The sequence below is a fragment of the Heteronotia binoei genome, chromosome 2 (assembly GCF_032191835.1).
Source record: "Heteronotia binoei isolate CCM8104 ecotype False Entrance Well chromosome 2, APGP_CSIRO_Hbin_v1, whole genome shotgun sequence".
Classification (NCBI taxonomy): Eukaryota; Metazoa; Chordata; class Lepidosauria; order Squamata; family Gekkonidae; genus Heteronotia; species Heteronotia binoei.
In genome coordinates this window covers 125277279-125301492 of record NC_083224.1, presented here as the reverse complement: position 1 = coordinate 125301492, position 24214 = coordinate 125277279, and the positions used below count along the sequence as shown (strand labels likewise).

General features: G+C 39.8%; 1 protein-coding gene across 2 annotated transcripts in view; it reads left to right on the top strand.

The window, feature by feature from the left end:
* Window positions 1-1230: 1230 nt before the first annotated feature.
* DNAI4 (dynein axonemal intermediate chain 4) overlaps window positions 1231-24214 on the top strand; it is a 68785-nt gene continuing 45801 nt past the window's right edge. For both annotated transcript variants that reach the window (XM_060233334.1, XM_060233333.1), the window contains exons 1-6: window positions 1231-1402; window positions 6029-6222; window positions 18792-18898; window positions 19058-19214; window positions 21794-21933; window positions 23928-24080. In XM_060233334.1, the coding sequence (XP_060089317.1) occupies window positions 1298-1402; window positions 6029-6222; window positions 18792-18898; window positions 19058-19214; window positions 21794-21933; window positions 23928-24080 (856 nt within the window). In that variant the 5' untranslated portion in view covers window positions 1231-1297. The remainder of the gene's footprint in view (window positions 1403-6028; window positions 6223-18791; window positions 18899-19057; window positions 19215-21793; window positions 21934-23927; window positions 24081-24214) is intronic.

Genomic DNA, 24214 nt, shown 5'->3' with positions numbered 1-24214 from the left:
CCAAGTATTTTAGGAACTGCAGAAATTTGTAATAGGCATCTGTTTGTGCACAATAGCATTGTTTTGCTTTGAAACTACTAACATATGGCATAACCTCAGACAGATGGAGACTGACCAAGAGAGAGATCTTGGGGTCATGGTAGATAACTCACTGAAAATGCCGAGGCAGTGTGCAACTGCAATAAAAAAGACCAACACTATGATGGGAATTATTAGGAAGGAAATTGAAAAACAAATCAGCCACTGTCATAATGCCCCTGTATAAATCGATGGTGCGGCCTCATTTGGACAATTCTGATCACCACACCTCAAAAAAGATATTATAGCATTGGAAAAAGTGCAGAAAAGGGCTAATAGAATGATTAAAGGGTTGGAACACTTTCCCTATGAAGAATGGTTAAAACGCTAGGGGCTCTTTAGCTTGGAGAAACCTCAACTGAGGGGTGACATGATTGAGGTTTACAGGATTACAGAATTATGCATGGGATAGAGAAGGTAGAGAAAGAAGTACTTTTTTTCCTTTCTCACAATATGAAAACTTGTGGACATTCAATGAAATTGCTGAGCAGTTGGGTTAGAACTGATAAAAGGAAGTCCTTCTTCACCCAAAGGGCGATTAACAACATGGAATTCACTGCCACAGGAGGTGGCGGCTACAAGCATAGACAGCTTCAAGAGGAGATTGGATAAACATTCGGAGCTGAGGTCCATCAGTGGCTATTAGCCACAGGGTATTGTTGGAATTCTCTGTCTGGGGCAGTGATGCTCTGTATTCTTGGTGCTTGGGGGGCACAGTGGGAGGGCTTCTAGTGTCCTGGTCTCACTGATGGACCTTCTGATGGCACCTGGGTTTTTTTTGGCCACTGTGTGACACAGAGACCAATTTTGCACTAGGCTTGTTCTGGGTGGAGAGCCCTTTTTCCCCCGGTGCTTCTCTTTGTTTTCACACAAGCTGCCCCATGGCTGCAAGTTGGCATGCCGCTTTTCCACAGTAAGCGAGATCCTCTTACAAGCGGTTTCTGCTTGCCGCAGAAAAGCAGTGTACCAGCTCGCAGCTCTGGGGCAGCTTGTGTGAAAACAGAGAGAAGCGCCGGGGGCAAAAGGGCTCTCCACCTGGAACAAGCCCTAGTGTGAAATTGGTCAGAGTGTTGGACTGGATGGCTATTGCCTGATTCAACATGGCTTCTCTTATGTTCTTATGTTGTTTTATCAAACTAGGAGCACGAAGGACCAAAATGTGACAAAGAAGTTAATATCATCAACAGCTTCAGGTAGGCGAACGAGTTACACTGGCACTATGCAAGCCAGCAAAGCAGGAACCTTGGCTCGAAGAAGTATTCTGATTTTAGATGGAAAGAATGTGGACAAGGGATCACTTGCAAGTGGCAAACATTTTATCCAGGTAATGAGACAGAATCCTAATGGAGACAATTATTATTGATGTCATTCCTGATAAGGTCTGAACAAGTAGAGTGGCACCCAGCACTCACTACAGACCACTAATTGGAAAAATTTTTATTAGTAATATTAATTAATTAATTGAATCTCTTTTAGTCGATTGATTAGTAAATTGAAGTTATTTATATATTTATTCTGGACTGTAAATTTTGTTAAAATTCTAGCTCATTAACTGGGAAGATTGTTTAGAGTATTATTTTGTTAGTGACGCTGGAATTGAAGTTATTGGGTTTTTAACTAATCAATTTGAAGGAGTATTGTGGGAGGGCTTTCTATATTAATTAATTAAATCGGGGAATAGGTAGTGGGTCTGTAACTGGGAGACCAGAGTGGCTGGTGGGGTGCGAATCAACTGTAGGTTGGGAGAACCTGGGGGGGGAGGTGAAGCTGTCCAGTACTAGTAAGATCACCCTGGGCATAGGCACGGATGCTTGGCTCAGGGATTCCAGTGCTCTTGGGGAGGGGAAGGTATGACGGTGGGAATAGACAGAGGTGTAAGGGAAGGGGACGGAGACAATATGGTGCTCGGCTCCCTTCCAGTCTACTTCCCATCCCAACGGTGACAGGTAGTGGGGCCAAGAGGAATAGCCTGTCTCCGTCATTGGTGTTATGCAACGCCAGGTCCGTAAATAATAAGACCACGACCCTCAGGGAGTTCCTGCTCCGGCAGGACGTGGACCTGGCTTGCGTGACCGAGACCTGGGTGCGAGATGGGGAGACAGTGGCTCTTTCCCAGATGACCCCCCCAGGTTACTCGGTCTTTCACCAATCACGGAATAGCGGGCGGGGGGGAGGAGTGGCATTATTCATACGGGAGGGTTACTCCTTCCGGGCTCTCCTGGGCCCAAAGATTGAGGGCATTGAATGTGCCGGTCTGACGTGGGATGTCGGAGAGGGGTTGGCGATCTGGCTGGTGTACCGTCCGCCTAACGCACCGGCCAGCGCCTTACCATCCCTGATGGAGGCTGTGGCGGGCTGGGCGTTGGAGTACCCAGGGCTTATGGTCCTGGGTGATTTCAACGTCCATGCCGACAACTTGGCCTCCACTCAGGCGATGGACCTAGTGTCTTCCATGGCGATACTGGGACTCTCTCAATTTGTTACGACACCCACGCACCAGGCCGGGCACATGTTAGACCTGATCTTTGCGTCCGGGATTTTGGTGAACGATATCGCGGTAGAAGCGGTACCATGGTCGGATCACCTAGCCCTCAAGGCCCGTGTGGGGATGCCACCCCAACCCTGTATGGGCGGAGAGCCTATTTTGGCTCGCCCCCGGAGCCTGATGGACCCGGAACGGTTCCAAATAGCACTGGGGGACCCCTGGCCCCCTGGCGATTCCCTCGATGATCTGGTGGAGGCCTGGCAAGGCCGGCTAACCAGGGCCATCGACGAGATCGCACCTCGATGTCCTCTGCACCCTCACAGGAGGCTGGCTCCATGGTATACCCTGGAGCTACGCCGGCTGAAACAGGGGCTCAGACGACTAGAGAGGCAGTGGCGGCATACTTGGGACGAAGCGACGAGAACATCTTATAGAACGTTTATGAAGTCTTATGAGATGGCAGTCAAGGCCGCAAAGAGAGATTACTTTGCAGCCAAGATTGCATCTGCAAATTCGCGCCCGGCACAATTATTTAGAATAATTGGAGACCTTACTACATTGCCTCAAGGCAAACCAAATGTTAGGGAATTAGAGATTGGCTGTGAGGCTTTTGCGAAATATTTTGCAGATAAAATCACGTCGCTCCGCCAAGACCTGCCTATCACATTGGATGCAGTACGGGAACTTGAGGCTCCACGCCTGTCTTTGGGTTTGGAGTTGGGTCGGTTTGACCCGCTCAGCCTGGAGGAAGTCGACGGAATTCTCTCTGTTGCGCGCCCAACAATTTGGACCCTTGCCCCTCCTGGTTGATTAAAGCTTGCCAGAGGGAGCTTAGATGTCCTTTACGGGACATAATAAATAGATCCCTCTCGGAGGGGCGTTTTCCATCACCTCTGGAAGAGGCCTTGGTCCGCCCCCTCCTGAAAAAATGTACAGCAGATCCGGCCGAATTGGCAAATTACCGACTGGTTTCTAATTTACCGTTTTTAGGTAAAATTATTGAGAGGGCAGTGGCGCTGCAACTACAGGGTTTTCTGGATGACGCTTCCATCCTAGACCCTTGCCAGTCCGGCTTTCGCCCGGGCCACGGGACGGAGACAGTGCTGGTCGCCTTGGCAGATGACCTCCAGCGGCAACTGGATCGAGGTGGCGTGGCGGTGCTGATGTTGTTGGACCTGTCGGCAGCGTTCGACACGGTCGACCATCAGCTACTGACCCGCTGCCTCGCTGACAAAGGGGTCAGGGGGCTGGCCTTACAATGGCTTTCCTCCTTCCTCAAAGGTCGGGGACAAAGGGTGGCAATCGGGGGTGAGCTCTCCCGGAGGCGCACACTAGATTGTGGGGTGCCTCAGGGAGCAGTTCTCTCCCCGATGTTATTTAACATCTACATGCGCCCCCTTGCCCAGATTGCCCGGAGTTTTGGACTGGGTTGTCATCAATATGCGGATGACACCCAGCTCTATCTGCTAATGGATGGCCGGCCTGACTGCGTCCCAGTGAATTTAGACCGGGCACTGCAGGCCGTGGCAACTTGGCTTAGGCTGAGTGGGTTGAAGCTGAACCCGATGAAGACAGAGGTCCTTTGCGTGGGGCGCGGCGCTCTGGGAAGGGAAATACCTCTCCCGGTTTTTGACGGTGCGCCGCTGAAAGCGGCGGGCCGGGTCAAGAGCCTGGGAGTCCTACTGGAGCCTTCTCTATCAATGGAGGCCCAGGTAGCGGCCACTGCCAAGTCGGCATTTTTCCACCTGAAGCGGGCAAGGCAGCTGGCTCCTTTCCTGGAGCGCCGGGACCTGGCAACAGTGATCCACGCGACGGTCACCTCAAGACTAGACTACTGCAATGCCCTCTACATGGGGCTGCCTTTGTGTCAAACCCGGAAGCTGCAGCTAGTGCAGAACACAGCGGCCAGGTTGTTATTAGGACTCCCGAAATGGGAGCATATACAGCCGGGGCTGCGTGAACTGCACTGGCTGCCAGTTACATACCAGGTCCGATACAAAGTGCTGGTTATCACCTTTAAAGCCCTATATGGCCGAGGACCTGCCTACCTGAAGGACCGTCTCTCCCCATATGAGCCCCAAAGAGCACTGAGGTCAGCAGGGAAGAACACGCTGACTATCCCTGGGCCAAAGGAGGCAAAATTACAGAGTACACGGGCACGGGCCTTCTCTGTTATAGCCCCGTGCCTTTGGAATCAACTTCCGGAGGAGGTACGGGCCCTGCGGAATTTGGACCAATTCCGCAGGGCCTGTAAGACCATCCTTTTCAAGCAGGCTTTTGTAGACGTTGATAGGATGGCTGTTTAATCCACCAATGATTTATCTAGTGACCCCTGCCATAATATAAGTGTACAGAATAACATCAGGAAGATCACCGCCGTTTAAATTATGGAATGACCCAGACATTCGAACTGGTTTTAGATTGTTGTTTTAAATTAATGTATAATTTCAATGTTGTTTTAAATCACCGTATATTGTATATTCTATATTGTATAATTTTATTGAACTGTTGTTAGCCGCCCTGAGCCTGCCTAGGCAGGGAGGGCTGGATATAAATAAAATTTATTATTATTATTATTATTATTATTATTATTATTATTATTATTATTATTATTATTATTATTATTATTATTATTATTATTATTATTATTTTATACTATATGCAGCACTGGAAATGTCATATATTATCTATCCGGCATTTTGCTGTATTATAAAAGAGTCTTTGTTACAAAAAAGAATTTCTAATTGCTCAAATGAACCGTATTCTCAAATCAGTGGCTAGAATTTCTTCATAAGGAGTTTTCAGCATTCAAAGGAATACAGTAGCTATCAGTAATGAAAATGTTTGCATTTTGTAAACATCAGAATGTTTAAGCCTAAAGATGTCCAGCATGGAAAAGTAGAATAATCACAGGAGCCAAGAGGAAAGGCTGGATATAAATATCTAAATAAATAAATAATATATCTAAATTGCTTTAGTTCATGTGCTGACTAGATCATTTGTTCATCTTGCAGGGGAAGGGAATTATTACCTAAAATTTACAATTCACTTGAAGTAGTAGTTAATTGCAATAGATAATGGCCTGCAAGATTGCTTAGAAAAAAGACAGCACAAGAATTCAAATTATGATAAAACAATGAAATAAATCAATAGAATAACTTTTTAAAAAAACAAATCAATCAAAACCATATTCAAACTGTTCCCACCTCTTAGCTATCCTCAAATGCCTGGTGAAACAAAAATGTGTTACCCTGCTGCATCAAGAACTGCAGGCATGCAGAGAAACTTGAGTTCCCAAGGAAGTGTGTCATAGTAAAACCCCCCCAAAACTCCTGTTAAATCCAGTGGGACTTACATATAAAGTGTTCAGATTTTGTCTTAGTGAATTAGTTTAGCTGCATATTCCTTGGTTCCTGGTATGCTGGGAGCAATGTTTTGTATGTTGTTATTTTATTGCTTCTGTAGGTTTTTGATGAGCAAGGAAGAGATGTGACACCTCGTCCCCTTTACCACCCTGAAGCAAATGCTGTCATGCACAGACAAAGCAAAATTTTATCAGTACATGATTTTGCTGGACTAACTCAAACAGACTTTTTATCTTCCTTCTCTGTGCATCAAACATCTGGAACCAATATTAGCTTGGCAGGACCATTCTCCAGGTATGACATGGCATCCCTTGTAACCTGTCTGGCCAATACTATATGGACCTTTAGAATGGCTTACACATAATTCATTCATTCATTCATTTATTTTATTCCATTTCTATCCTGCCCTTCCCATGAATGGAAGGTCCAGAACTGACAGAAACAAGGCTTAGTAGATATTGCTGTATGTTAGGAGTACATTTATAGTGCAATTCTATACAGAGTTACTCTGTCTTGTTTAATCCCATTGAACTCATTGGACAGACTGGATGAACTCTACACAGGATTGCACTATATATTTTCCAGACAGGGCCAAGATGGGTACCTGTTTCCTCTTTTGTGATCTGTATGTTTAATAATTGCATCATAAATTTGACTTGATCTTCAAAAATCTTAGAATAATGGTCAACCCATGTTTGTGGAGAAATGTTAGGGTTGGCAAATGCTCTAGGCTTCATGCTGTCTGAAACGAATCTCCAAAAGGATTTACTATCATTAGATTTTATGGCGTAAAGGAGTAAGTCCCAATTATGTTGAAAATATTTTTTCTTTTTATTTGCAATTACCTCTAAGAAGGATTTCTTACATTCTAAATAGTCATATAGCTTCTGTGGATCTCTACCATATTGGGCTTCCTTGAATAAGGCTCTTAATTTCTTTTTCCAAGAATAGCAGTCCTGGTCAAACCATTTGGATATATTAGGACTACCTAATTTCACCACCTCAGCTTTAGAGCTGCAAAGATTAATCAGCAAGGCAAGTTCAAATAGGGCTTCAGCAACTGTATTTGAATTTGTAATTGCCGTTCCTAATTTTTGAACCTCCCAGACTTAAAAAGAGCAATGAAATCTCTTTCTTGAGATAAAGACCACTATCCTTTTCATGACCTCACAAGAAATGTTTTCATTTTGAGATGGTATAGAGTTAACTCCCCTTGGGTTCATCTTTAAGGAAAAAACTTAGGGAAGATGGTAACTTTCAGTACGCGGTTCTATGGAAATGTTAATAAATGGGAATAGATTTCGTAAGCATAGACAATAATCTATCACACTGCAACCATGAGAGGATACAAATGTAAATTCACTGGCAGCCAGAAATTGGGGGAGTTCATTAACTATTTGGACATCATGGCTGATACAAAATTTTAGTAGGCTTAAACCAGCTTTGTTAAGTAGTGTATCTTTAGAATGGTATGTCAGCTCAAGCTGTAGAGGTAAGGTCTCTATGTCCTCGTAGCCCAAGGAGGAGATCCATTTTTTATTATCAGAGCCAATTTGGGTGTTCAGATTACCCACAATCATAATCTGGGCTAAAGTGTACTGCCTGGATATAGACAAAATGTATTCAGAAACTTTCTCCCAATAAGCAGTTAACTCTAGTTCCTCATTAGAGGATGGAATATACACATTAACCATGATTAGATAAAGTGCAGTAAATGACAACAACAATGCATGGGCTACAGGTGGACAGGGACTAAAAGCAGATACCTTGACTTGTAAATTGGATTTCACCAAAATTGCTAGACCCGCTTTACATCGGCCTTTTGAGTGAATTTTGTAAGCAGGAAGATTAAAAACTCTAAAATCTGCAAAGTTTAGCATTTCTGTAGACCATGTTTCCTGTAAAAAAATACAATCAAAAGATTTTAGGAAATTTATAAAATCTAAATCAGACAGTTTGTTTCTCCAGCCTGCTATGTTCCAGGAAACAAATCGTAAATTCCCAGTTCCTGTTTCCTTTGTTAGTCACTCTATCCTTTTTATCTGATCAATGACTTCTGCGAATCATTGAAGATACAGCCGTTGCGTTGCAAGGACTGCGTCTCAGGCTGGGCCGTCATTGTGTCCATGTTGAATGAGTCAGAAAAAGAAGGTCAGGGTGAGGATTTGGCATTTAAAAAACCTGATTGCTCTGAAAGTTCCTGTGCTTGCTCACTGGGAGATTGAGTTAAATTTGTCTCAGTAAGGGAGTTTCCCATAGTAAAACATTCATGTTCATTTTGGATTGGATTATCCTTAGAGATAAGTGGACAAGTTGCTGTCTCTATAAGTGATTGGAAATAGTTTTTAGTAAGTTCCAGTCTTCCAAAAACTACGTGTTGCTCCATAGTTGGTAGCTTTCCAAAAGAGTGTAGAAGATCAATATCAATAGAGTTTTTCAATGGGTCACAGTTGAGAGATAGAACATTTTGTTCCAATTGTTCATCTTTGTCCACTGGAATCTCTGAAGTCCTTCTATTGAGACCCATCAGGGACTTTCTGTTGGGTGTAGCCAGCTGTGGAACTTCTGGAATTGTTGGCTTTCCTTGGGACTTGGAAAACTTCTTTATTTTAGAGAAAGTCAGGAGTGGTTCAACCATTGCTGCATTTACAAAATAGCGAGCTGGGAATATCCCCTTTGTCCAGAGAAACTTTTTTTGCTTCTGAATTAGAATAGGAATATCAGGGGTTCTAAAAGTCAATAAAATTTTCTGTGGCTGAAATGAATGGTTTAAGCATTCCATGTTAAACAAATCTATTCTCTGATAATTAATCTAGAGAACTTCACAGAGATTAGATTTAACTAGGTGACTATTCCTCCAGCTCGGAATCCTACCTCTGTAGCTGCAGATTGTTAAACAGACCTTATTTGGTTGAAAAATCAATTTTTGTGGTTTTTTACTGTATTTTCCAACTACATCTAGCTCAGAGTTGAATATTGAGGAGGCTTTAGACTTTGACTCTAAATTTTCTTGAGCCTTTGGAATTTTTGAGGACAGTTGAGATTGATGAATTTCCCTGGTTGCATTAATTATCAGTTTTATATCAGATGCCAGGTTTAAAACCCTATCTTCAATACTTTTTATGTTTTCAAAGAGGGCTTTAACTGTTCTGGCAGTAAGTTCAAGGAGTGCTTGCCCAAATGAGGAATTAATAATATCCTCATTGTCAGAAAAAGTCTGCTGTGTTTTTAAATGGTTTGGGTCAGCCTCATCCTCCTTGTCCTCCTGGGCGAAAGTGCTAATTGCCTCCTCCTCAATCTCACACTCCAAAGGAGAAAAGCGATTTGTCGTTTCAATAACAAAAACAGTTGAAGAAGCTTTTTGTTTGGTACTGGAGACTAAAAAATCTCATTTTTTGTTGTTCCAATTTCAAAGCAATAATAAAGGCAAGTACTATTAAGATTAAATAGACCTTAGAATGATACATGCAAAAATATTCTTTGCTCCAAAACTCCTTTTCTGAGAGGAAAGAGCAGCAGAAGTAGAGTAACCTTTTACATCTTGGAGAGGTTCCCAATTTTTTGGTACGAGAAAAAGCTCCACATAGAAAGTTAGCAACAACAAAAATAGACTCCCAGTCTTGAAGGCCAATTGTAAATTAGTTGGCTGTGCCTGGCCAGGTGATAGCCGTGATTGGACTGCAAACAATTGACTCCTTGTCAGTACTTAAAAATAGTAAGAATGCCAAGTCCTTGAAGTCATCAAGTAAAACGAAGAAGGACTAAAAAAGCAGCTTAAAATATCTTGGAAGTGTTTAAAACTGCTTAGTGTTTATCAGAGTTGTGAATACAGCCATCTGCAGCCAACGCCCGGAACCAGAAGTCATCTATCTATCTGTGTCTGTCTGTCCAGATTTTAAACTTCTTTTATTTGATATCTGGCCTGATAAGTTGGCGAGTAAAGATCAGAAAGCTTTAATCTTGACAATGTTGGTGATAGTTTTCATGATGATTGCTAAAAATTGGAAACCCCCTCATACCCCAATGATTGAAATGTGGTATGATAAATTATGGGACCAATATGTAATGGGAAAGACAATGGATAGCCCTTTCTTCAAAAATGATACTGATTTGGCTGTAGATTATGATTTGCTTTGGGCTCCCGTTTTGGAATTCTTTGGGAATATTTCCTTTTTGCCTAATTGTAGGCTATTTCTCAATTCTTAATACCTAGCATATTATGTATTGTTTTTGTAAATTATTTGTTATATGCATCCAATGATCTAAATTGGATTCTTGTATATTAGATTCATATTTTTATTATTTATTTTCTCTATGCTCCCTTTGTATTGGATTAGATTTAATAAAATAAAATTTATTTTTTTTAAAAAAACCAACAACCTCATGTGCAGAGGAAGCAAAACAAAATTGAAAAGCTATCCGATAGATAGATGATCAATCCGATAGATAGATGATAGATATAAAATGACACGATTGTTCTTAGGTTTTAAAACAATTTATTAATATATGATAACAATATTTAATTATATCATTACTATCCCTAACCCATATGATATTTTTCTAATCCCCCCTCCCTCCTTTACTAGACTTCCACCGATGTTATATACTTAAGTTCACTTATAAAGGTACCCTTAACCCATCAAGGTTCAATTTCTCCCTTTTCTTAAATTCATTGTAAAAAAAATTGCCCAATGTCCTTTCAAATTCCACTCTTTTTCTATATATCCTCTAAATTTCTTCCATTCCCTTTTAAACACTTCCAAATTATAGTCTCTTAAAGTTCTTGTTAGTTTATCCATCTCATTCCATGATAAAACTTTCACAATCCAATCCCATTTCTCTGGTATTTTTTCTTGTTTCCATAACTGTGCATATAACATCCTAGCAGCTGAGAGCAAGTACCAAATTAGAGTTCTATCTTCTTTTGGAAATTTTTCCATTTGTAATCGCAACAGAAAAGTCTCTGCTACTTTCTTAAAATCATATCCCAAAATTTGAGATATTTCTTGTTGTATCATCTGCCAAAACTTTTTCGCTTTCCCACAAGTCCACCACATATGGTAAAAAGAACCTTCATGTTTCTTACATTTCCAACATCTATCCGACATCTTTTTACTCATCTTTGCCAGTTTTTTCGGAGCCATATACCACCTATACATCATCTTGAAACAGTTCTCTTTAATGTTCTGACATGTTGATATTTTCATCCAGTTCTTCCAGAGATATTCCCATGTATCCATTTGTATTTCCTTGTTTACATTAATTGCCCATTTAATCATTTGAGATTTTACTACTTCTTCTTCTGTAGACCATTTCAACAATAATTTATATATTTTCGATATTAATTTTTCATTATCTCCAAGCAGAACCTTTTCCAATTCCGTTTGCTCACGTCTAATTCCAACAGATTTAATATCATTTTCCATCAAGCTTTTTATTTGTTGCATTTGAAACCAGTCATACTTGTTATTTAACTCTTCTGCAGATTTTAATTCAACTTTATCACCTTGAATCTTTAGCAGTTGGTTATATGACATCCCTCTGTCTTCATCAGATTCAGCTGTTATTTTTATTACTTCTGCTGGCACTATCCATAGCGACTTTCTTTCATCACCATATTTCTTATATTTTATCCATGTATTTAGTAAGTTATTTCTGATATAATGGTGAGAAAAAAGACCATCCATCTTATTTTTCCCATAGTACATATAAGCATGCCAGCTGAATTTGTTCCCATGAGCTTCTAACAATAAAAGTTTTTTATTTAACAGCATCATCCAATCCTTTATCCATGTCAAACAACCTGCATCATGGTACAGTCTTAAATCTGGAAGTTGAAAACCTCCCCTCTCTTTAGCATCTGTTAAAATTTTCATCTTAATCCTTGGTTTCTTCCCAGCCCATACAAATTCAGAAATCCTCCTTTGCCATTTGTTAAATTGTTTGCTATCTTTCACAATCGGAATAGTTTGGAACAAATACATTATTCTTGGCAGAATGTTCATCCTAATTGCAGCAATCCTACCCAACAAGGATAAATTGAGTCTATTCCATTTCATCATATCTTTATCCATCTTACACCATAACTTTTCATAATTGTTTTTATATAAATCGATATTCTTCATAGTTATTTCTAGACCTAAATATTTAACTTTAGAAGTAACTTCGCATCCCGTCAAACTCTGCAATTCTTTCTGTCTATTTAGTTGCATATTTTTACATAAAAATTTCGACTTCTCTTTATTTATATATAGTCCTGCCATTTCTCCGTATTCTTTTATCTTAGCTATCAACAAAGGTACCACTTGTATCGGATTCTCAGTTATGAACACAATATTGTCTGCAAATGCTTTATATTTATAAGAAAATCCTCTAGTTTTCAATCCTTCTATCTCTTTGTCATCTTGTATTTGCAGAATTTCAAGAGTCATTATAAACAACAATGGTGAGAGCGGACATCCTTGTCTTGTACCTTTGCTCACCTTCATTTCTTCTGTAAAGTCTGCATTTATACACAATTTTGCGTATTGATCCATATATATTGCTTTCGTCATTCTTATAAAATATTCTCCCAGATTTATTTTTTCTGTTACTGCAAACATAAAGTCCCAGTTCAAATTGTCAAAGGCTTTTTCTCATAATATTCTACAATATTTACAACAGTTCTTACATTATCTCTTATTTGCCTTTTAGGGAGAAATCCCACTTGATCTTCCTTTATAAAATTGATCAAATATTGCTTAAGTCGTTCTGCCAAGATTCTTGTATATATCTTATAATCATTGTTTAGTAATGAAATTGGTCTAAAGTTCTTTACATTTGTGACATCTCTATCTTCCTTGGGAATCAATGAAATTACAGCTTCTTTCCAAGTATTTGGAATTTCCCCTTTTATTTTTATCGTATTCATCAATTTTTGCAATTTTGGTACTATCTCATCTTTAAGAATTTTATAAAATTTAGTTGTATATCCATCCGGCTCGGGAGCCTTACCTACTTTAATTACATTTATTGCTGCTTCAATTTCAATTTTTTCTATTGGGTCATTCAAAATCTTTATCATATACTCAGTCAGGGGTGCTATTTTAATATTTTGTAAATACTCTTCCATTTTTTCTTTTTTGATTTTCACACCTTTAAGTAAATTTGCATAATATTTAAAAAATTCTCTTTTAATTCCTTGATCCACTATCTTTTTTCTGTTTGCCACAATTTTGTTGATAATTTTGTTTTCTTTCTTTTTCTTCAGTTGCCAAGCTAAATACTTCCCAGGTTTATTCGCACCTTCAAATGATTTCTGTTGCAAACTTTTTAAGTTCCATTCTAGTTCTTTATTCAACAAATGTCTTACTTGGGATTGTAATATTGTAATTTCCCTTATTAATTTCTTTTTCCCTGGTCTTTTTCTTAGTTCCCCTTCTTTTTTCTTTATTTCATTATGTATGTCTAGCATCTGCTTTTCTTTAGCCCTCTTATCTTTATTATTCAATGTAATTAATAGTTCTCTCATTACTGCTTTATAAGTATCCCAAACCGTCTGGAATTCTATATCATCAGTGTCATTTATTTGAAAGAACGCTGTAGTTTCCTTTTCTAGAAAAGTCACACTATCTTTATCTTGTAACAAGTCCTCATTTATTCTCCATCTTCTTGTTTTCTTTTGCAATTTTGTAATCCAACATATTGGGTTATGATCTGCACAAACCTTTGGTAGAATCTCCACTTTTCTAGTTATGAGGCCCAAGCTTTTAGAGCCCCATAACGTATCTATTCTGGAAAAAGTATTATGTCTTGCTGAAAAGAAAGTATAGTCTCTTACTTCAGGATTAAATTTTCTCCAAATATCTTCCAAGCTTTCTTGTTTAACCAACTCAAAAAAATGATTTTGGCAGTCTTCCTTCTTTTGGCCAGATCTATATATATAATTTTGTATTGTTCCATTAAAATCACCCATAATCAGGATCTGGTCATAGGGCACTTCATCCAACTGTCGATTAATGTCTTTTAAAAAAAATCTTTTGCTCCATTGGGCGCATATAATCCTAATAACGTTTTCTTTGCATCCATCATCACTTCCACTGCTATATATCTTCCATCTTTATCTTTAAATATCAGTTTTGGTTCTAATTGTTCTTTGATGTAAAAGATCACACCCCTTTTCTTTTGATACGCCAATGAAAAAAATTCCAATCCCAATTGTTTATTCCACAAAAATTTGTAATCCTTTTGTTGTATATGAACTTCCTGTAAACAAATTATATTACATTTTTGCTTTTTAATCCAATGAAATGTTGCTTTTCGTTTTTGTGGTGAATTTAGTCCATTTATATTCCAAGATAGTGACTTGTACTCATTATGATGCAGAATCTTTATTCTCTTCAAAAAAACTGTACATCTCTTGCTCATTCCTTATTGTAATCCTTCTTCCACGTTGTTCAAAGCCCAAACCCTCGGGTAATATTCATCTGTATCTCGTTCCCTCTGCACGCAGCTTCTCTGTTAATCTCTTGTATTTCTTCCTGTCGTTTATCACTTGTCTTGGCAGCTCTTTCATTATTTTGATTCTACTCCCTTCCACTGTCAGAGCTTTTTGGAAACTTTTATTTAGAATTTTCCCTGCCACATCCTTTGACATTAGTCTTATAACTATATCTCTTGGTAGGCCTTTGTCTTTTGCATATGATGAATTAACTCTATAGACACTGTCTAACATGTTTCTGAATTTTTCAGGATCTTCCTCTAAATAGTCAGCAATTGTTTTCACCACATTAAGTCAATTCCCTCCCCTTCAGGTATTCTTCTCAGGTGCACTTGAGTTTCCATTAATCTGCAGTCATGAATTGTTACCTTCTCTTGAAGTTTTAATAAGGTGGAAGCATGTACATCAACTTTCTCTTCAACCTCCTTGACCCTGTTTTTAACCATACCCAGTTCATCTTTAAAATCTTCAACTTCTTTTTTAAGGTCTCCAATATCCTTCTTAAGCTCTTTTTTGCTAGCTGTTATCATCTTCTCCACACCCTTCATAATTCTGGCTTCCATGGTATCAAAATGGCTTTGCATTTTGTCCAAAGAATGAGATCTTGCACGAGTTAATCTTCCTTCTGACATACCCCCCCCAAAAACTCAAAAGGCTTCAATTCTAAATCTAGCACCAAGTCCAGTAGCTTAGAACTTGCTGTTTAAAATAAGACTAATTTTGTCCTTCTCCTACCTTCCTGGGCTGAGATATTGATTTTTAACAGTTTTTGGCAATTTTCCCTCTTTCAAAATGGCGATCGTAATTTCTCTATGGTTAAAAATCCCTAACAAAGACCTTCTTCTTGCTCCTCTCACCTTCAGCTTTTACTTCCTGGTTCACTAAGCCGAGATCACATTCTCCAACTATCGCGGTCTTTACTTGTTATGTTGATTGCCAGTACACCTTCAGCTTTTACTTCCTGGTTCACTGAGCCCAGCTCTCGTTCTCCAAATATCGCAGTCTTTGAACACTTGTTATGTTGATTGCAAGTACAGAGCCATAACACAGAAGCCTATTTCATTGACCACAGGTATTCAAAACAATTTTCTTCTTTCCCAAATTCTATCAATGCCTTTAATTTAACAGAGTCCAAGTTTCAAAATTTCTTCTCCTCCCCTCGCTTTCTTTCTTATTTGAGCTTTCCCACCTTCCACTGTTATTTAGATTAGCTTAGAAATATCCCGGAGCGAGAGACAATGATCAAAGTACCTTAGCGGCTATGCTTTTTAAACTTCGGTCTTCTTAGTCTTTCAGATGTTTATCAGTCCCAAAAGAGAGTGTGATCCAGACAGGCTTAAGCCAATTGAATGGCTCTTAATCCTTTGTAGATGCTGAACGACGTTCCTTTTCCACACTGGATCTTCAAAGCTTCAGAAAAATCCCCTTCAGAATCAATCATCAGCTGAGATCAACGGCTCAAAGTATTTGCACGTAATCCTGGGCAAATCTCTAACTGAGAAATGCAGGCAGGGAGTCAAGGCTCCATACTACCCTGAACAAAGAATTAAGTTTCCCCCTTATTCAGGAGATGACAGCTCTGTTGGGAACTCACACCGGAAGTCTTGATGACATGATTGTTCTTGAGAATATTTTCTTGAAGACAGATTAGAATCATAGAGTTGAAGGGACCTCTAGGGTCATCTAGTCCAACTCCAGGTGAGGTCTTACCAGAGCAGAGTAAAGCGATGCCATCACATCACGTGATCTGGACACTATACTTCTGTTGATACAGCCCAAAATTGCATTTGCCTTTTTAGCCTCTGCATCACACTGTTGACTCATGTTCAGTGTATGATCCACTAAGACCCCTAGATCCTTTTCGCACATACTACTGCTAAGACAAGTCTCCCCCATCCTATAACCATGCATTGGATTTTTCCTACATTGGATTGTTCTTGTACAACTTTTTTTAGTTGTACAAGAACAATCATTCCAATAGAGATAGATTATAGGTAGGTAGGTAGGTAGGTAGGTAGGTAGGTAGGTAGATAGATAGATAGATAGATAGATAGATAGATAGATAGATAGATAGATAGATAGATAGATAGATAGATATAAAATGGCATGATTGTTCTTGAGAATATTTTTTTGAAGACAGATTAGTTGTACAAGAACAATCATTCCGAGAGAGAGAGAGAGCGAGAGAGAGAGAGAGAGAGAGAGAGAGAGAGAGAGAGATATGTGGTCTAATATGCAAAGGAGTTTCTGCTACAAAAAAAATCCTGATCATGGAACTAATTCTACGGACTACCCCTTTTATGCTGACAAATCCAGATGAGTAGCCTTGTTGGCCTATTGCAGCCAAAATAATGATCACCTATATGAGGAATCATCTCTGGTGATAAATGTACATGTTACGAGAATGCAGCAATTATCATGAACATTATATGTTTGAGACCATCCTTAATTACATATTAGTAATTTCAGTCTTTAATTATTCTTCTTTATCCCTACTATCCTATTTACCACATTTGTATTCTACCCTTCTTCCAAGGAACAAAGGACTGTAGATATTGCCACACCTTGTTTTGTCACATCAAGGCTGAAAAGGCTGATAGTGACTCCAATGAATATTGTGGCTCAGCAAGGATTTGAGCCTGGATCCACCTAGTACAAGTCCATTTGTCTGTTCATTTAATAGAAAATGTATATGTTGTAATTAAGACACAGGGAACCTGTTTACACTGTCCTGACTATCTTAGAAAGATGTTATAAACTTTTTTTAAAAAAAGAAGTCTTCCCCCACCAGTGCATAGCATTAATTGTTTGCAGTGTCCTGCTTGGGTAACATGAGTCTGGGAGTCTATTCAAAGTGAAAACTGAAGGTCAAATGAGATGAGAAAACTTATGAGTGGACCTTCAGCACAGTTTTTAAAATTGTTATACAGCAACTGTGGAAGCTCCTGTTTGCATTGGGGATAACAGGATAAGGGATAGGTTGTTAATTCTTCCCAACCTTCATTATCTATGGTGCTTTGCTTTGGTACTATTACTGAAGTAATAAGGTTGCAGATGAGAATTATTCCTGTAAAATCAGGGCCCAGGAATGAATACATTTAGCACATAGATAAGTGATATTATATAGTAAGGTTTGAAGAGCCCTGTGGCGCAGAGTGGTAAAGCTGCAGTACTGCAGTCAGAGCCCTCTGCTCACGACCTGAGTTCGATCCCAGCAGAAACTGGTTCAGGTAGCTGGCTCAGGTTGACTCAGCCTTCCATCCTTCCGAGGTCAGTAAAATGAGTACCCAGCTTCCTGGGGGGTGGGGTGGGCGGGAGGAGTGTAGATGACTGGGGAAGGCAATGGCAAATCACCCCGTAAAAAGTCTGCTGTGAAAACGTTGTAAAAGCAACATCACCCCAGAGTCAAAAACAACTAGAGCTTGCACAGGGGACTACCTCTACCTCTATACTAAGGTTTATAGCAGGAATGGTACTACTCCCCTCAGGAAATGTGGCAGTAATGTTGGTGGTCATTATGTCTTATCTGACCTGTCAACAACCTAAGAACACTTTCCATGGCAGGGGTGGCCAAACTATGGCTCAGGAGCCACATGTGGCTCTTCCACAAATTGTGTGACTCTTGAAGACCCCACCACCCCACTGGCCAGCTTGGGGAATCCATTAGTCTCTTTACGTCTCCAAGCCAAGCCAGTTGGCAGTTTGGAGGATGCATTTAAAGTTAAAGTTGCTTTCTTTTTATATCTCCCCCCTCCTCCACCTGTTTTCCTTCCTTCCTTCCTTCCTTCCTTCCTTCCTTCCTTCCTTCCTTGGAGTGAACCTCATTGAATAAAATTGGACTTATTTCTGAGTAGGCACTCTTGGGCTTGCTTTCTCAAACAGCCAAATCAAATTTTTCGAAGAATGTGGTATAATCATTATAAAATTGTACTGTTTCAAAATAAATGTGAGGGATTGCATGCCTGAATTCTCCTCTTGGTTAAACCCTCACACTTGCATATTAAAGAGATGTCTCCTCTCTCTCTTTCTAATGAGGCAGCTTTGGATGTTCAAGAAGTACAACATGGAGAAGTACAATCATGAGAACCTGAACCTCAATACTGAGGTAATCCAGTCACAAGAGGACTAGATAACTTTTTCCGTACCTCATGAATTTTTGTATCCATAGGGGTCCTTAACCATGTAGAAGGGATTTTTAGTGAAAACTCTGGTGCCTTAGGAAGGTATTAATTAGCACCAGGTATTCTTGTTGCAAGTGCTTTGGCATAAATTCTTCGTTATTTTACTTCCAGTGCATGCCAACTTCATGCATGACTGCTGGGTCTTCAGATTGTTAAATGAAGAATAATATTACATGCTAACTTATTTTTTTGTCAATCTACAGGACTTATGGTAGTGTCAGTATTACTAAGTCAACCACTTCTACAGAATCACTGGCAGAAGAAATAGTAGAGCCTGGATCTAGACGAGAAACAATTAGTAGTTTAATAGGTAACATTACATAATTACATTAATTTTGGATTTTCTTAACATGGTCTTGTCCTAAAATTGACAAGTTATTAGATACCCAGGACCTAATTATATGTTATGAGAAAGCAGGTATGCCGCAGTGCTGACTCATGTCTTTCACACGGTGTATTAATCTGGCAGATGTTCAAGTTAGGCGAGAGGAAGTGCAGGAACCACTGACAAAAGAAGAACTGGAAGAGGTTGTTGATATTTATCTCACAGAGACTGAAACCATTTGGATATTTGACATGCCAACTGTAATGATATCTTCAGAATCTGAAGAATCTGACAAAGTGAGGTAGGCATAACTTGTGCAATGAAGTAGGCAAAACTTTTACCCCTTTTGCACTGATGATGCTTTGTGGTTTTAGCTTTCAAGGAAATTTGAGGTGACTCCTTGCATGGTCCTCTCTCCAACATGGAATTCTGCCCATGTATTCTATAAATTAAAGAAAGACTCAAAATATTATCACCTTAGCAAAAAATCAGGATAGCTATTAAAGTCTCTCAGAAGATTCTGTCCTGCCCTTCTGAAAGAGAAAAAAAATGCAGCCCATTCCTAGACATATTTACTCAAAGAAGCAAGACCTACTGAGTTAAATTGGACTTGATCTTTAGTATGTTAAACATTATATCTTAAGAGTTGTAAGTAATGCATGGGTTTTTTAATGCAGGGTGTTCAAAACTAGGTGTTTGACAGGTCTGGGGTACTGAGACTTGATTTTAGGAGTTCACGGTTTTATATTAAAAAATGCATGACAAAAATAAGTCTGTGGCACAGTCCTGTAGTCTGAGGCCTCATTAATGGAAGCAACAGTGTGTTTGACTACCTGAAATCTACACCATGAAGAAATATGACATGAATCTGTGAGGCAATTTACTTCCTCACAACAAGGTCTCATAGCAGTTTCCTTGCTCTCAACAGTACTGTTACAGCCCAGGAATATCTCCATATACTTTGGATTTCAAGAGGCCACCAACAGGGACTAGGGTTACCAATCCCCAGTTGGGGGCAAGGATCCCCTGGTTTGGAGACCTTCCTTCACTTCAGGGTTATCAGAAAGCAGGGGGAGGGGTTTAAATGTCTGCAGGGCACTCTATACCCTAGGAAACTGATTCCGATAGGATATTATGGAGAATTGATCCATGGGTATCTAGAGCTCTGGGAGGGTTGTTTTTTGAGTTAGAGGCACCACATTTCAGCATCGCATCTGGTGCCTCTTCTCAGTGCACCCCCCAAGTTTGAACCAGGGGTCCAATTCTATGAGCCCCCAAAGAAGGTGCCCCATCCTCCATTATTTCCAGTGAAGGAAAAGCATTTAAAAGGAGCACAGTCCCCTTAAATATGATGGCCAGAACTCCCTTCAGAATTCAACTGTGCTTGTCACAATCTTGCTCCTGGCTCCACTCCCAATGTCACCTGGCTCCACCCCCAAATTCCCAGATATCTCTGGAGTCATACCTGGCAATCCTATCAGGGACAGTTTATGTAAATCAAACCTTTTTGGGTAACTTTACAATGAAGTATCAGACATTTGCAAGACTTGAGCAAGGCTGTTAATGACAGGATGTTTTAGAGAACGTTAATTCATAGGGTCACCGTAAGTCAGAAGTGACTTGATGGCATTTAACACACACAGATCAGACAGAGCTGCCTTGTAGCATTGCGATTGCTCCCTCTGCTGGTGGCCATCTTGAACTATCTCTCCAAATTCTGCTAAGTATTTCTCATTGCAAGAGCAACTCATCAAACCATTATATATATATCAGGCATGTACACAGAAACATATGGTGTGAAATGTAGCACACACAATGGCTCACATGTGTGTGTCAGACAGTTGTGACTGGCTGTTGCTTGCTGTTAAGTGTATTCTCACTGGCAAACCTAAATTTGCCTTTGTGATATTTGAATAAGCAATATGCCCTGAATCTTCTAAAAAGTGTGCATGCAATATTCATGAAAGAGGATGACACTTTTAGAACAAGAGGCAGCAGGGGTCATAGTAGCCCCAGCACTGGTTTCCTCCAAGCAAGGTACCTCTGTCACCTCCTGGCCTTGTAGAACTGTCAGCCTGGTCCAGCCATAAGATCCCTTCTAATTTTAAGAAGACTGCTATTTCATGCTCTCTCTAACACTTTTGTTGCTAGTGCAGTCAAACCAGCTGTGCTTTATTATATTTATTCAAAATATTTATATGTTGCTTTTTAAGAGTGACTTCCATTATTTTATAATATTAAAAATATAACCTAATACAAACAGCACCTCATAGACTAATCACCAAAGAATCTAGATCAGCCTGGAAAAGAAAAGTTTTTCTAAGGACCTTTATAAAGTTCCTAAGCTCTTCTAGAAGGAGATTCATAAAGTCTATGACTCTAAAGATCCTTCTATCATTATTGGCCTCAAATACTGTGAATAGTGGAGAAGAACAAATTTCTGATTGCTAATTCCTACCAGTGTTTATTGTCAGTAAGCTGTAAATGTTACAGGTCCTGACTCTGTTAGCCTTCTGGGTATGCAAGAAGATCAAAGCTGCAGCATGAATGACATTTATCCACTGATGAAAACCCTAAAATATGCTGTTAGGAAGCAGTACCTCATTCCTTGTCTAAAGGACACGTAACTGCAATGCAGCATTTTTACAGTGTTATTTGAGATAGGCCAGTTTTAGATTTACCACCATATACTTCCAAAGTGCTCAGAAGTTTGATTGTGGTTTGTACTTTTTATTATTGTGGACTGATCTACAGCTGCATCACTGAATTCCAGAAAGAAACTATAGTTACACATTTATTTCTAATAAAGATTTTTGTCCCTGAAACAAAACATAAACAATCTGTAAACGATACAATTTTTAAAAAAATTGTTTTTCAAAGGCAACAGAATGTAGCTTACATGGAACTCTGTAAAAACAGAGTTGGCAATGACCGCTATACTGACAGGATGATGCAAACACTGAATGGAGCACCAAAGATCAAGGAGGTACAATGTGACAAAATCATCATGGCTGACAAAGGTAAATGATAACTTGAAAAAGTTTTGGAGATAACTGGAGAAGGAGTTGTAAACTAAATTGAGCATCCTTTTACGCAGGGTCAAAGTACCAAACCCTTTTCCTATATAGCTCCCCTAGATAGGTTAACAAGACTGGTTCCACACCGCTAGCTCAGGGCAGCAGCGTGCCAACCTGGAAGTGAGCCAGCAAAAACTGGAGCATCCTGGAGCATCCAGACGGCCTGCAGAACCAGGACAGACCACGGAAACCCCGGGGGAGTGTCCAGAGTGCTCATGTATCCCGCCCGCCACTCCCCTGTTGCTTCCTTGCCATCCAGACAGCCAGGGAGGTGCCTCGGAGGTGCCCCAGCAATTAGGTACCACTTTGTAAGTGGTACCCTCTTTGGGCGGGAGCAGATGGCAGGCAGATGTGCATGTTTGGATGTGTCTTTTTTTGTCTGCTCACCTGCCATCCCCCCGGGGGCGGCTTAAACCGCCCATCTGGCATCAGCCCAAGTGTACTTGAAATCACATTACTTTCAAACTTCAAATTAAACATGTGAAGTAAGCTTGCATTTCAAACCTAGTTTTCACAACATACTCTTGAATGGTTTGAATGAAAACTTACAAAGCTTTCATAATTTTTCATTGAGAAAATTCTGGATGGGAAATGTTTATTCCTTCTAGCTGCTGTCATTTTGCCAGGGAATTTGAGAAGTCCAAATCAGGGTAACATTCAAAACAGTCCATACAGTTCTGCCTTCATCACACAATGTGGCATCTATGTGGTTCACCAGGTACATTTCTGATCGGAATAACAAAGCCCAAGTTGTCCCACTGGGGAAATTTACTTGTGGCCCATCAGCACATGTAAGCTGATGGGCCACAAAACATTTTGCAAGAAAGGCTTAAGCGCTCCTCCCCTGTGTGCCATGGCCCCAGTCAAACCAGGGCACCTCACAACTGGACAAAAGGATCAACAGCAGACATGGTTGGGTGCAGGGGAAGCCCCAAGGACAACATATCATGTAGCTAGGTGCTAATTGTGCAGCTAGAAGTGGTTTTTCTCAGTCCCTCTTGTACTACACAAAGGAAGACAACCTACACAACACAAAGAGAGTTTGTGGAAGAAACCTTTGCTGATTCTCCTCACTTCCCCTGAAAAGTTGCTCCTGAAGGTCAGAACACTCATGGGAATAGAATGGGATGTAATTTGGGACTGCTGTTGGAAGATAAAACATACTGCTCTTGCATAATTTCTTGGCAAAAAGAATTCACTCAACAGAGGGGTGAATTCTGCCTCCTTGCAAGCCCAGTACCCTGTCTTGTGCCATTCCTAAGCAGGAGGACAGAGAGCTACACAGAGGTGAAATTCATAGTATATTTTGAATTCAAACCATTAGCCTCAACCCTAAACTTAATATGAATGTACAAAATGTAAGAAGTATAAAACTGGGGATTCTTTGGTTATTTTAACAAGGCCATCATGATTAGAAAAATGCAGTCTCCTATCTGGGTTGGTTTTTCTGCCATTCTTTGTGTTCCTTGTTGCCTTTATCAATTTTCCTTGGCATAATAAGTGACTTCATACTCAGTTGAGCTTATTTATTCTCTATCACAATAGTGGTTGTGTTTGGTTGGTACTGCATAATTAAGTGCACTCACTGTACAGTTTTATACAAAAACACTTTGTCCATGTGGTGGGATGTGATCCTTAAAAATCTTCTTATTACTTCAGAAGATTGTGAAGCACTGACATTTTGAGAAGTCTGTTTAGAATGTTGGCATACATGAAGTTCTACCAATCACATGCTTTATAATGATCTAGAAGGATATCCATTTGTAACCATGGAAAGTCATGCATGCATTTAAAGGATTTGATGGTTTCCTTAACACATTTGGTTAAAATAGCTTGACATTTTGCTATGCAAAATATAATTATATTTTTAGCTTTATTTGTTTGTAATATAAATACACAAGAACAAGGTACTACGTAACAGTGTCCTTTCTTTCTAGAGATAATGGCCACCAACTGGGATTTATATGATTCCTTTATTGCTCTGGAGGCAGCAGTTACAGAAAAAACTGTCGGACCAGGAGTCATGACTAGCTGTAAATCAGTTGTGAGAGAACATGATAAAACCATATCTTCAGTTTCTAATGACAGAGGTAACTTTTTGTATAACAACATTGACATTTCTGCATCTTATGTAACATTGTCAATATTACCTGCATGTAAGATGACAAATGTAATATGCATGCCATGGTCACATGTAAGTAAAAAGTATGGCTTTACCCCCTGG